This window comes from Corythoichthys intestinalis, chromosome 12 (genome assembly GCF_030265065.1).
Source record: "Corythoichthys intestinalis isolate RoL2023-P3 chromosome 12, ASM3026506v1, whole genome shotgun sequence".
NCBI classification, from domain to species: Eukaryota; Metazoa; Chordata; class Actinopteri; order Syngnathiformes; family Syngnathidae; genus Corythoichthys; species Corythoichthys intestinalis.
The window spans coordinates 36,818,939-36,832,390 of record NC_080406.1 but is presented as its reverse complement, the minus strand read 5'-3'; the positions used below and the strand labels follow the sequence as shown (position 1 = coordinate 36,832,390).

The 13,452-nt window shown below is 39.4% G+C and overlaps 2 protein-coding genes across 2 annotated transcripts in view; one reads left to right on the top strand and one right to left on the bottom strand.

Moving 5' to 3' along the window:
- smarcal1 (SWI/SNF related, matrix associated, actin dependent regulator of chromatin, subfamily a-like 1) overlaps positions 1-2,200 on the top strand; it is a 26,137-nt gene extending 23,937 nt beyond the window's left edge. Inside the window, exons 14-17 of the mRNA XM_057852955.1 lie at positions 948-1,130; positions 1,227-1,327; positions 1,400-1,496; positions 1,592-2,200. Coding sequence (XP_057708938.1) covers positions 948-1,130; positions 1,227-1,327; positions 1,400-1,496; positions 1,592-1,672 — 462 coding nt within the window. The 3' untranslated portion in view covers positions 1,673-2,200. The remainder of the gene's footprint in view (positions 1-947; positions 1,131-1,226; positions 1,328-1,399; positions 1,497-1,591) is intronic.
- On the bottom strand, positions 153-13,452 carry nme9 (NME/NM23 family member 9). The gene is made up of 16 exons (XM_057852956.1): positions 13,306-13,452; positions 13,116-13,173; positions 12,870-12,973; positions 12,717-12,788; positions 10,613-10,729; positions 10,313-10,385; positions 10,143-10,225; positions 9,970-10,062; positions 5,586-5,740; positions 5,217-5,413; positions 4,837-4,981; positions 4,664-4,771; positions 3,487-3,783; positions 2,821-3,053; positions 2,563-2,610; positions 153-1,922 (listed from the first exon to the last, which is right to left on the bottom strand). The coding sequence occupies exons 1-16, from the start codon at positions 13,336-13,338 to the stop codon at positions 1,861-1,863; spliced, it is 1,878 nt and encodes a 625-aa protein (XP_057708939.1). The 5' UTR covers positions 13,339-13,452; the 3' UTR covers positions 153-1,860.

Sequence of the window (13,452 nt, the reverse complement as noted above, 5' to 3'; positions counted from 1 at the left end):
GTTGCTAAACCTGTTGCTGAATCCAAAAAGAGACAATACTACCTGCCTGCAAAGCCATTGTCAGCGAGATGCTTGCCCCTGATGCGATTAAAGACATTTTTAAAGTCCTCCTGTCAGACAATTCTGAGCTTTTCAAGCCTAACTGCTTGCTAACTCCTAAAGAGCTGTCGACAAAGATTCCTGCCAGGATATCGGCTTTGTGTTCATCCATACAGGCTCAAGTTTCACACTGAATAAGTATAAATATTGAGAAATTATTTTATAAATAAATATACTCTACAGAAAGTAATTTTGGAACATTTTTGGTTTGTTGTGTGCCGCGAATTTTTTTCCAATGTAAAATTGTGCTGTGACACAGAAAAGGTTGAAAAACACTGTCCTAGACTACCCTCGACTTTTATTTCCAGCAGGCTCCTGATAAATTGAGTTTGAGAAACCTACTCTAGTGGTATGTAAAAAATTGAATTAAATGTTGAAGCATGCCATGTAAATTCACTACAGTGCAATAATCAAGTACAGTTCAGTTGTATTCAACTCAGACTACAAAATATTCACATTTAATATTTAAAAACGGTTTCTTTTTAAATATTACCAGTTAACTCAATCCTTAAGCATATTACCATTTCACTTTTTTCTAAAACTTAAGTGCTGTTACTGCTCAAACTGTAGCTCATAAACATAACTAAAACTTCTGCCTTTTTCTGACATACAAGATATTTGAACCTATTGCCGGCTATTGGACTAGTGAATGCTCGTGTTTCAATGCCGTTGACTGAAGTTAGACGTCTAATCCATTTTGACTGGGAGGGGCGAATGAACATTGCCGTCAATGGCAGCCAATGACATGATCTTAGCCCTGATATTGGCCAAATATTCGTTGAGGTAGTAGTTGCTTAAAAATGAGAACCATTCCTCTAGCAAACTCCTTTGTTTCACGTTCTCAACAGGACGTCTCGTTCATTCGCATCGATGGTTCCACGCCGTCAGGTGAGCGCCAGATTTTATGTGACAAATTTCAGTTATCTGGGAAGGCGTGCGTGGCCGTCCTGTCCATCACCGCCGCCAACATGGGCATGACGCTACACGCTGCTGATCTGGTCGTCTTTGCCGAACTGTTCTGGAACCCCGGAGTAAGAATGAATTAAAAATATCCATTATTTAAGGTTGGAAAAGCCTCTTTTGTTAAGGCTTTTAAAAGTCAAAGTACTGTTCTTTTTGTGCTTTAGGTTCTTATCCAGGCTGAAGACAGAGTTCATCGCATCGGTCAAACCAACAATGTGAACATTCACTACTTAGTCGCGCAGGGAACAGCTGATGATCACTTGTGGTATAAATGACAACCAACAGTGAGCTCGGTGGAGTTGGTGTGAATCCTAATTTGTGTTTTTTTTCCACCCAGGCCGATGATTCAGGGAAAAATGCAAGTATTGGAGCAGGTCGGCCTGTCCGAGTCAAACCTCTCAGCCCACGCGGTGACAGCTCAATTCCACTCAAAGGTAGCAACCTTTTTTTTTTTTTTCCTAACGTTTCATTGAGAGCGGGGGAGTCATGTTGGAGCCAATGTAAAACATTTTAATTTGACATTGTGTAGGATCCCAGTCAGAAGAGCATTACGGAGATGTTCAATAGGTCTTTCAATGAGGAGGATAACGTCGACCCAGGAGATCAGTAAGAGGGATTCAGCTTCTTTGTTAAAAACAAAAAACTATTATGACTGATAGAAGAAAATGCAAAATGCATGAGTACTGTATCGTAAGTAAAGGCTGGATCAGAGACTGAATACAACAACTGGACATGTTGGGGTACACATTTACGTGTATGCTGGAAAACCTGAAGTAAAAGGTTCCATTCCAACGATGATTAGTATGACAATCCAGAACTTTTTTTCTCTTCTGCGGGAGGATTTAATTCACCTGCGTCTCCTAAGTTTGAAATAGAAAAATACAAGGTTTTATGCTAATACACTGGTTAGGATGTTGTTGCTTTTATGAAAATAAAAATAATAAACGGAACTTTTATCTGAATATGTCTGACAGTTTCAATCAAGTAAAAGCTGATTTTTTTCAGCCGTAATTTGTATTAGTTAGAATAAATGAAAGGGTGAGGTCACTATTTCACTTGAAAATATAAGTCAATTCAAATTGTTATTAAAATAAATCTATAATTCAAATATTAATTCACGTCATACATTTCGTACTGTTGTATCATCTCGGATTGCACCAACTTCAAATGAATTTAAATGTAAATAAAATTAATAAATGATAATCTTGATATTTTATTGCATTATTCTAAAAATGTATACTCTTTATGTTACATTATCAAACCAAATTGATTTTACATTTACATTGGACATTAAATTTGAAGTAATATAATAATAACAATAATATTTAAAATTCTACGTAACATACAAAAAAGTTAAAATTCACACTAAAAAAACAATGAATGATGAAAAACCATTGATCATGACTGTAATGTCAACATACTACTAATTAAACAAGAGTGAATTATACAAATATTTAGATAAAATGCGAAACTTATTGCTTGACATTGATTGTTGCATACCTTCGTAGTGTTGCTGTTTATCCAGAGGGGCATCATTTGTGTGTTCACCTGTAGATAATGTTACATTTATAAGCAGTTTTCTAATTACCTGCCATTGATTGGGATGGAGTTCCAATCTATTTTGACTGGGATGGTCACTGCCAGTCCTTACAGTCACAATGGATTAGACAACTATCGCCATCAATGCACTGAAACGTGCTAAAAAAAAACCACACCCGTAAATCAATTGTGTTCGAGACTCGTCATGTTCCTTCCTACCTAAAGTTTCAGTGAACTCTGTTTGTCCACCAAAGACGAACTGGATCTCCTCTTGAGCGCGTCCTTGACTCGAAGATCCGTGCACAGAGTTGCGAAGGATGTCAGAACCAAATCGTGCTCTCAGAGATTCAGGGAGCTCCACCTTTGCTCGTTCCGGATTTGTGGGACCCATTGTGGCCCTCCACTCCTCTACTGCATTTTCCTTTTCCAGGACCATTATCACACTGGGACCACTGGAAGAAACATAAGTGCACCTTCTGTGTAGGTGTCATTAAAACACGTACAAACAGTTTTAAATTGTGAAAATTCCCTCTCCTTTAAGTAACAGTAGTAAAACAAGTCGCATGAATCATGCGCAGCACTCGCTCTGAATGATGTTGAGCTAAAGTGACCGCAAAGTCTCAAGTGGTCTACGCTCATATCCCTCAGTCACTTCTATTAGAGCCATTGTGTGAGAGCTAAGTGGAAGGAGCACGAGAGCGCCATTGAAGCAGAAGATGATTCCACAACTTAAATGTGCTGTTTAAAGTAAAAAAAAAAAAAAAAGATCAACTTCCTGGCTGTCTGCCTAAGGCTAGCTGCTGCTTCTAAAACTTGTTGTGACAGTGCCAAGTGCCCCCTTTGGTGGTGTTTCTTTGGTGGAGAGTGGGGGGATGATGAACTAACCTACACATGAACTCCACCAGCTGGTTGAAAAATGGCCGCTCCCTGTGCTCCTTGTAAAATTCCTCAGCCATCTCCTTGGAGAGAAGCCTCTCCTCCATTCTCTTGATGGAGAAACCTCTGTTGCGGATCTCCTCTAGAATCTCGTGTTTGCGTTGGTCCACTGCGTCGGGTTTAATGACAGCAAGTGTTTGCTGGACGGGGAAGAAGAAGCTGATTTCCCTGGAGGCCTCTTCAGTAGAGTAACTTCCATGCAGCTGGTTGTGCGGATCTCCTTCCACAGAAAAACGGGCCCTGAAACTACAAGGCAAACAACGACTGAGCGAAAGGAAAAGAAACTGCTCCATTGCGAAACCGCTACATTTTTTTCTATCAATTTGAACTAGAGCTGCAACGATTAATCGATTAACTCGAGTAATCGATTTAAAAAAATATTCGAATTAAATTTTGCTGCTTCGAGTATTCGTTTAATTAGTAAAAGTGGCGTTGTAATGGTTTATTTTGAAAGTGTTTGCATTTAGTCTTATTGATTTGGGTGGATACACTGCCCTCTGGTCTGCCTCATTTCACATGGGTGAATCCAGCTGCTACCTGTTAAGACCAACATAAGCTAAGTTTTTGTTTGCGCTAATGTGTTTTTTTAAATGAATTCGTAATTTAATTTATAAACTTTTTTTTTGTGGGAATATGTGTCTAAAACATTTGTTAAGAGCATGGAAAAAAAGGTTAGCATTTTATAGCATTTAAGATAGGGCACTTTTGCTATGTAAATTAGCCAATTGTTCTTTTGTAGTGCACAGATCCTCATTTATTTATTTTTTACACTGTTTGAGGCTGAGCTCAGGTATTTTAATTTTTCATGTTCCTTATCCGATTACTCGATTATTCGAACTGACTAGTTCGATTAATCGACTACTAAAATAATCGATAGCTGCAGCCCTAATTTAAACCCTGCACTTTATTGTCAGTACGTCTTATATTATACGGATTTTTGCAAGCTGATAAACTGCTTTTCTATGAGTTTAAATATTCCATAATTTGAGTACAATCTCTTGCATTTTATAGTCCAGTGTGGCTTATCTATGAAAAAATACACTTTTTTTTGGTAAAATATGACAAGTTCGGCTTATAGTTCGAAAATTACGGTCATTAGTTGAATAATCGTAGCAGTGATACTCACCATTTGGGGTCCTCCTCTTTGGCCTTTTTGATATCTGAAGGACCAAGCATATTCTTCCATTGTTGAACAGCATTTTCTTTGGTGAGAACCAACACCAACACCGGACCTCTGTTTGGACACTCAATTGCTGTGTCCGCCTCTTATCATATTTGTCACCAATGTAGTACAATTACCTTGTCATATTTTGTAAGAGTGAAGGAAATTCGTCCTCCTCGACACGATGGACATAAAACTCTCTGACTTGTTCCTCTGTCAGAATCATCTCTCTTTGGAGTGACACTTGGAAGCCCGACTGATTGATTTGTGTCAGAATCTCCTCTAAAAGAACCAGAAATGTTTAACTCTGGCTACCACTGACGGTGATAGTCTAGACGTCCAATCCATTTTGACTGTGAGGGCTGGCAACAATCATCTGCTTCCAGCCTCTCCCAGTTGAAAAGGAATGGACTTCTATTGTCGTCAATGGCAGCGAACAAATTAAGTCAGTATTCTTTAGATTTATATAACAAGCTCATGTAATGGCATGTGTTTGTGTACTTGGCTCGGAGCCCACCTCTGTTTTCCCTGGCAACGTCAGGACGGAAGAGAGCCAACGTCCTCTCCACAGGCTTTTCCTCCGCATCCCGTGCCGTTCCCTTGGCTGGGCTGAAGTCAGGGAAGAAGAAGGCGAGCTCCCTGCCGGCCCGATCGACATCCTCACTGCCATGAACCGCGTTGAACAGCGTCCGCGTTCCGTATTTTGCCCGCAAGCTGCCGGCGCCCGGGAAGGGGGGATGGAAGTAAGAGCAGAGCAGATGGTTGCTCAGTTGGCACTCAGTTCGCGGAGGAGCGTCATGTTTGGGTGTGGCGGATTGAACACACTTGTGAATTCTACTATAGACTAATTATATATTTTCAAAGCACACAAATGCAGTCATCTCACCTCTCTGGATTCTCACGCTTTGCTTCTTCGATGTTGGATGGGCCAATGAAATGAAGCCAAGCTTGCACCACGTCGCAAGTGTCCTCAAGATGGGAGAGCATCAAAATATGCGAGGGTCCGCTGGACATAAACTGAACAAGGTCTTCAAAATAATCCTGATGGTCATGTGAACGGAAAAACAAGCAAGAACAGATTTGTAGGAAGTCAGATAACTTTTACAGAGCTCTGCCACTGTTACAGTGAAGCCAAGTGCTACATTGGCTTCATGTTTTTTTGGTCATAGATTTTAGGAGACTCACCTGTTTCCATCAGAATAGAATAGAGTACAACTAAGTTAAAAATGCAATTTAGCCTTAAAATATCACATACACACTCAATTCCATGAGTAACCCCTAACAATTCCCAAAACCAAAATTTTTCACTAAAAAATTGGTCATGGAAACACCAGAATTTAAAAAAACAAAACACTAGTTTCACTCAATTTTGACCAAGGGCGTAGGTTTGCATAGGGACGGTAGGGACATAACACTACCAACTTTTCAGGATTCTCAAATTGTCCCCATTAACTTTTAAGCAACCTTATTTGCATTATGTAATGAGTTCAGTTATACAGTGCCTTGCAAAAGTATTCGGCCCCCTTGAACCTTGCAACCTTTCGCCACATTTCAGGCTTCAAACATAAAGATATAAAATTTTAATTTTTTGTCAAGAATCAACAACAAGTGGGACACAATCGTGAAGTGGAACAAAATTTATTGGATAATTTAAACTTTTTTAACAAATAAAAAACTGAAAAGTGGGGCGTGCAATATTATTCGGCCCCCTTGCGTTAATACTTTGTAGTGCCACCTTTTGCTCCAATTACAGCTGCAAGTCGCTTGGGGTATGTTTCTATCAGTTTTGCACATCGAGAGACTGACATTCTTGCCCATTCTTCCTTGCAAAACAGCTCGAGCTCAGTGAGGTTGGATGGAGAGTGTTTGTGAACAGCAGTCTTCAGCTCTTTCCACAGATTCTCGATTGGATTCAGGTCTGGACTTTGACTTGGCTATTCTAACACATGGATACGTTTATTTTTTAACCATTCCATTGTAGATTTGGCTTTATGTTTTGGATCATTGTCCTGTTGGAAGATGAATCTCCGTCCCAGTCTCAGGTCTTGTGCAGATACCAACAGGTTTTCTTCCAGAATGTTCCTGTATTTGGCTGCATCCATCTTCCCGTCAATTTTAACCATCTTCCCTGTCCCTGCTGAAGAAAAGCAGGCCCAAACCATGATGCTGCCACCACCATGTTTGACAGTGGGGATGGTGTGTTCAGGGTGTTGAGCTGTGTTGCTTTTACGCCAAACATATCGTTTTGCATTGTGGCCAAAAAGTTCAATTTTGGTTTCATCTGACCAGAGCACCTTCTTCCACATGTTTGGTGTGTCTCCCAGGTGGCTTGTGGCAAACTTTAATCGAGACTTTTTATGGATATCTTTGAGAAATGGCTTTCTTCTTGCCACTCTTCCATAAAGGCCAGATTTGTGCAGTGTACGACTGATTGTTGTCCTATGGACAGACTCTCCCACCTCAGCTGTAGATCTCTGCAGTTCATCCAGAGTGATCATGGGCCTCTTGGCTGCATCTCTGATCAGTTTTCTCCTTGTTTGAGAAGAAAGTTTGGAAGGACGGCCGGGTCTTGGTAGATTTGCTGTGTTCTGATTCTCCTTCCATTTCAATATGATGGCTTGCACAGTGCTCCTTGAGATGTTTAAAGCTTGGGAAATCTTTTTGTATCCAAATCAGGCTTTAAACTTCTCCACAACAGTATCTCTGACCTGCCTGGTGTGTTCCTTGGTTTTCATAATGCTCTCTGCACTTTAAACAGAACCCTGAGACTATCACAGAGCAGGTGCATTTCTACGGAGACTTGATTACACACAGGTGGATTCTATTTATCATCATCGGTCATTTAGGACAACATTGGATCATTCAGAGATCCTCACTGAACTTCTGGAGTGAGTTTGCTGCACTGAAAGTAAAGGGGCCGAATAATATTGCACGCCCCACTTTTCAGTTTTTTATTTGTTAAAAAAGTTTAAATTATCCAATAAATGTTGTTCCACTTCACGATTGTGTCCCACTTGTTGTTGATTCTTGACAAAAAAATTAAATTTCATATCTTTATGTTTGAAGCCTGAAATGTGGCGAAAGGTTGCAAGATTCAAGGGGGCCGGATACTTTTGCAAGGCACTGTATACTGGAGGTCATTTAGATTGTCTTCCCATATGTTGTAAGGATGGAATTGACCCTACCATTATTAAATGAATTACTTTCATTATGTTCAGACTTACATTTAACCCCTTTTCACTTGCTGAATATGCCGGCCCATTTTTTTCCTCCTCAAACACACGTTTGATTGGCTGATGACTAGAACCCCCACATTCAGACAATTCCAGCAGAAATACATGTCAACATGCTGCCTCCTCCACCCCTTTTGAAGAGGAGGTATATTAGAATTTTTTTTTCGGCCAGCAGCAGCAGCAGCAGCCACTGTTAGTAATGTTAAAAGACGTCAATGTTGTGGAGGTGGGAGAACACGCCACAAATTTTGCTACTGAAAGTCCGACCTGCATCAGAATTGGCATAATATTAAACCGTGTGAACTTGCTAACCTGTAAAACTCAAGTAGAAAGCTGCTTAGAGGTGCCTTCCTGTGCGTTTTCTACTGTTAACGTGAATTCAACTGTGCATTGTATTTATCTATTAATTAAAATTTATTTTCTACATCATTTTCCCCCAAAAATATTTTTATTTGCAGCCTATGCACATTTTTAACCCCCCCCCCCCAAAAAAAACCCCACAACCACTGTAAATTTCCTTTATACGACGCAAGCATTTTGAGAAATGACTCTCTCCCCTGAAAATAATTTTAACTTTTCATTCATTTTATTTTTATGAAGGAACCAGCTATTTTTGTGAAATGTATCAAATCTGTTTGGTCTTATTAATGTCCCGTCCCCAGAAAAAAAAAAGTACATGCAGGTTATGCTGTTATGGCGTCCCAACCGATGTTGAAACCAAACCTACGCCCTTGGTTTTGACGCTTTCATAAAGAGGTTTTCCAGACGTTCCGATATTATATCGTAAGAGCGCAATGAAAACACTTTGAATTTATACGCCACAGGATGTGACAGCCCTAGTCACATGATCCTTCATTCACACGCAACAGGGTTTGGGCGTCCATCTTCCTTCAGTAAAATTTGGCAGGTTGAAACTTCATAAAAGTTTTGAGGCCTTTTCGAAAATCGGCCTTAATAGACATATGCTTTAGTCGCAATGACACTTTTCACATATCTCTCATCTACTGTCTTTTCATTCCTGTTAATTTTTTTCCATTGTTTCTCTTGAGAGTTTATCCAGTGGACTTCCTATATCCGATTAGGTTCTGTGCATAAAATCCCTAAATACTACTAGTATAAGCGCTAATTCTCCTTTCAAACGCACTGAAAATAAGAGCGCCACTGCCATCTTCTGTAATGGATGTGCAATTACATCCGATTTTATTTTAGTGCAGGCCCCCCCCCCCCCCCCCCCCCCCCCAAAAAAAAAAAAAAATGCATATACCTTGAGGTCACCCCCCACTATTAGAGGAATGTTGTTTACTGATACACAGGGGCATCTCAATAAATTAGAATTTCATGAAAAATGACACGAAAAATTATAAAACCCTATATCAGTACAGTAAAATATTTCAGTTTTTTTTATGCATTTGTAGTTTGTGGCCTTTGTAGTTTGTGGCCTATAGAAAAAGTCAAATTTACCAATTAGAAAAATTAAAATGTTACAGAGAAAAGTTTTTTTTTTTTTTCATGTTAAGAATTCCACATTTTGAAGTGATCTCCAAAGGTTTCATCATCAATCAATCATCAATCATATAATCACAAAAAATTTTTTTTATATAACTCGAGTGTAAATCAATATTTCATTTAAATAACGCCTATACATTTTCAAGAATGTTTAGTTTTCACCCTTACATCTAAAGATTTCATCTATTCATAAATTGCTAACAAAGCAAAATAAATCTGCTGAACCAGCAGCTGGATGCAAGCCTTTTACAGAAAATATGTACAGACTCTATCTATGTGATGTAGTGCCGACAAATTGAAGACTTCACATTTTTCTCCAGTGGGAATGCCTATTTAAGAATTCACTGCAACCAGTATGACTCATATTTGCTTTTTGCTATTCAATTTGCTGAAGCGGGCACTAATATGATTGCACTCTAGGCATTCAACTACACGAGTACCAGGGCTATTTGTGAAAGTATGTTAATAGAACTGACATTTTTTTGATATTTTGTGCTGGCAGTAATGTCACTGAAGTCAATGCTGAGATACCTCTGCTTCTTTCTGCTGGTACAACTCTCTCGCTTGGGCTTCGGTCAACGTTAGTTCTTTCTGGGCTAGGATCTCAAATCCTGCATCTTGTATCTATTCGATTACAAAGAAACACTTTCATCAATAAGGAGTCAAAATCATACGTGTGGTTGAGCACTTCCTGTTATGTGTACCTTCATAATGATCTCATTAGCCTTGCCGTGTGCAACTGCATCTGGTTTAATGATGGCCACGGTATAAGATTTCCTGGCCGGAACTGTGGGGAGAGCAGTTGGAATGATGAACAACTGAGAAAATTAGCCGCATTCATGTCTGTGAGGATAAAAAATAAGTATTATTATACTTTCTCCCTCCTCTAAATGATGGCCCCCTTGTGCTTCTATCTTCTCATCTTGCGGGAGATCATTATCGACAACCTGAAAAGCACATAAGAATAATTAGAAGCAGTCATACATAGTAGTTAACTAGCTTTTTGCCATTGACGGGGATAGACGTCCGATCCATTTGAACTGGGAGAGGCTAGCAGAGACTGGCGATTACTTGCTGCCAACTTCTCCAGCTTCAAGTTCAAATGGATTGGACATCTGTTGCCTTCAATCTCAGTGAATTTTAAAGCAAAAACAAATCCTAGTTTGACCATTACCGCTTTCCGTTCCACGCCATGCTCTAGCACTAACTTCTCCTTGGCTAGTTGTTCCACGATCATCTTTTGAAGGAGTGGTGCGTTGGCCCCTCGTAGTACGGCCACCAACTCGCCGCCCTATGTACACTCAACACAAAAATCTCTTTAAAACACGTCCGTTATATTTTTTTTATCCCAGCATGAACCCTTTCTGGGACAGTGGTCACTACAGCGGACAGTGGAGTTGACTGGGAGGTGCCGAATGAACATTTGCTCATTCTTTCGTACATTCATAATGGATTGCACGTCTAGGGGAGTACGAGTTAAATGAGTGCATAAGGTTAAAAAAAAATACTAATTTGTGCATGAAAGGCTTAGTGTTGTCTGCCTTAGATATATGCCGTACACCGTGGTATGAAAACATCAAGGTTTCAAAACAGCAAAAATTTTCTATCATACCGTCCCTAAGATATTAGCTATTTTTTATGTCCCAAAAATGCAGGGAGAAATTCCTCGCTTGCAGCTGCAAGGCTCAGCCCTCCTCCGCTGGTTGTTGCTCAGTGTCAGTGAGTTAGCTGTGCTACACGATTGCTGGAGGAGGTGAAACCCCAGAACTTTTTTCCCCCCATCGAAAAAACGAAATCGCTGGCATGAGAATACTTCGGCTACAAAAATGTTACAGATGGCCGCAGCTTAGAGGAGAAGGACCAACCGACATTTAAAACATGTTTGCGGAGAGTGGCTGCCGAGTAGGCAATACCTCCGATTTTGCAATTATACAAAATTAAAGGTTAGTAAACACTAGCGGTGCGAATCTTCGGACACCTAACGATTTGATCACAATTGCGATTCAGAGGCTATGATTCGATTATAAATTGATTATTGATGCACCCCCAGCTGTTGGCTTCTTTTAGTGTTTCGTACATTAGTTACAAAAATTGTTCAAAAATCCTCCCAGGCTTAAACTACTATTTCAGTATCAAGTTAACAGTTCAAAACGGTAAATAGAATACTCAAGTCCCTATTCTGTATCAGCATTCATTTGATTTAATGTTGTAAATCAACCGTTAAAAGTTGCTAAAATTGCTCGTGTTATGCCATAATTTCCCTTCTGTCTACTTTCGACATGTGAAAGTTTTAAAACTGTTTCATCATTTAAAGATACAGTAGATTCAAGTCAACATTTTGCCGATTTAGGAGAATTTTAGATAAAAAGTTAATTAGGTTCGCTCGGAAGGTTCTCTACAACAGCCTTCCAGAGAAGTCTACTGCTTTAAGATGGCGGCTCATTACTAACGCCAGCGAGTCTGTCGTATTTGCATCTAGATTTCTATACATGTGCTGCTAACGCCGCCGATTCGGTCATTTCGCATCTAGTTCTTTATACATGTGATATCGGTATTATTGCTTTTTTTATCTAGCGGCTTGAGTTGAGCCAGAGCCGCAAGTTGAGCGTGATGTTTGCTATCGGTCCGTTCCTCATTGCATCCCAAAGACCGCGCTGTGTTTTAGTTCCGCTTTACTTGGCATATTTCAATAATCTGAATTTAGATGTTTGTGAATCGTTCTCGAATCTAAGAATCGGAAATTTCGTGAACCTCTACTAAACACTGTCATGAACGTTTCCCACCAGCTACGAGAGTAACTCCAGCGTGTTTAGTGTGTGTAGCGGTGGTAAAACGTGTTTTTTTTTCTCTCTCTCTGGCAACTGTCTGTTTTGAGAGCATGTGTGTATAGTGTAAACATGATACGAGTCATACACACGTGCTTTTTATGGAAAATAATTCAATTACTTTTGTTCTTATGGTAATAATGTTGTGCTGTGGCTGTGGGTTTATGCTCACCTAAAGGACTGCATTTATTTTAATTTTATTTAGAATGTTTTTTTTTTTTTTCATTTAACTTAACATTATACTTATGTTCCAATTTGCTAATGTTTTGAAAAATAAAAATCCTGTTCAATGGAGATTTTTTTTTTTTTTAAAACCCAGATATCGCAAACTAAGTAACACATTTTAGAGCTGTAATAGCAATACCGTGAAACTGATATTTTGGTTTAAGATTATCATACCATCTGAATCTCATACCGGCACATGCCTAGTCTGCCTCCTCAATAAACACTCACCCCATAGAACAAGAAGGTAGGCTCACATTTCCCTCGATACTTCTCCAGAGCATCAATACTGTCTGCCTCGGCCTATATACACACGCGCACACAATTTAAGATGTTGTGCATTCAATTTAAAGCATTTTTTAAGTGTGGCTTACTAATGCTTACCGTGGCAAAATGTAACAGCTCATCTCCAAGTTCATTGTTGATTTTTCGTAAAAGGCTTATGACAGCTCGACAAGGACCACACCAGTGCTGGTACACGTCCACCACTGTAGTGAAAGATAAAGGTGCGGTTCCCTAAATTCACCACAGAGGGTTGCTAAAGTACTCTAAATTACAATACGAACAATGCTCCAAACTTTTTTCTCTCTTAAAAAATGATTTAAATGGAGTGGAGTAGACAATTCTGACCTGTTAAACCCTTTGTCGCAAGAATCTCCTCCCATTGCTCTTGGTTAGTGGCGGAAGCCTAAAGTGCAATATATATACATATTTGTATATAAAATTTAATACATGAAACAAAATAATGTCAGAAAATGAAGTAGGTAACATGAAAAAGTTATTTTGGGTTGCTTCTATTGAAATAACCTGTTTTTCCTACCTGCAAAGAAGCTTCTTTCTTCTTGCCTGTCATTTTACTGAACCCAGTGCACTTTATATTTATGTATTATGTTTGTGTAGGTGGCAAAAGTACACTGAAGTGACGTAAAAATGCGTGCGTCGAAGCACATGCGACTTTTTGTTAACG

What these genes read in the sequence shown, in the direction of transcription:
- nme9 (XM_057852956.1), bottom strand. Translation starts at nt 13,338, where the DNA reads ATGACAGGCAAGAAGAAAGAAGCTTCTTTGCAG. An exon ending in AGCTGTTACATTTTGCCACG is followed by an intron (nt 12,789 to 12,869) that starts GTAAGCATTAGT and finishes GTGTGTATATAG; the next exon opens with GCCGAGGCAGACAGTATTGA. An exon ending in AGAGTTCACTGAAACTTTAG is followed by an intron (nt 2,611 to 2,820) that starts GTAGGAAGGAAC and finishes CATTATCTACAG; the next exon opens with GTGAACACACAAATGATGCC.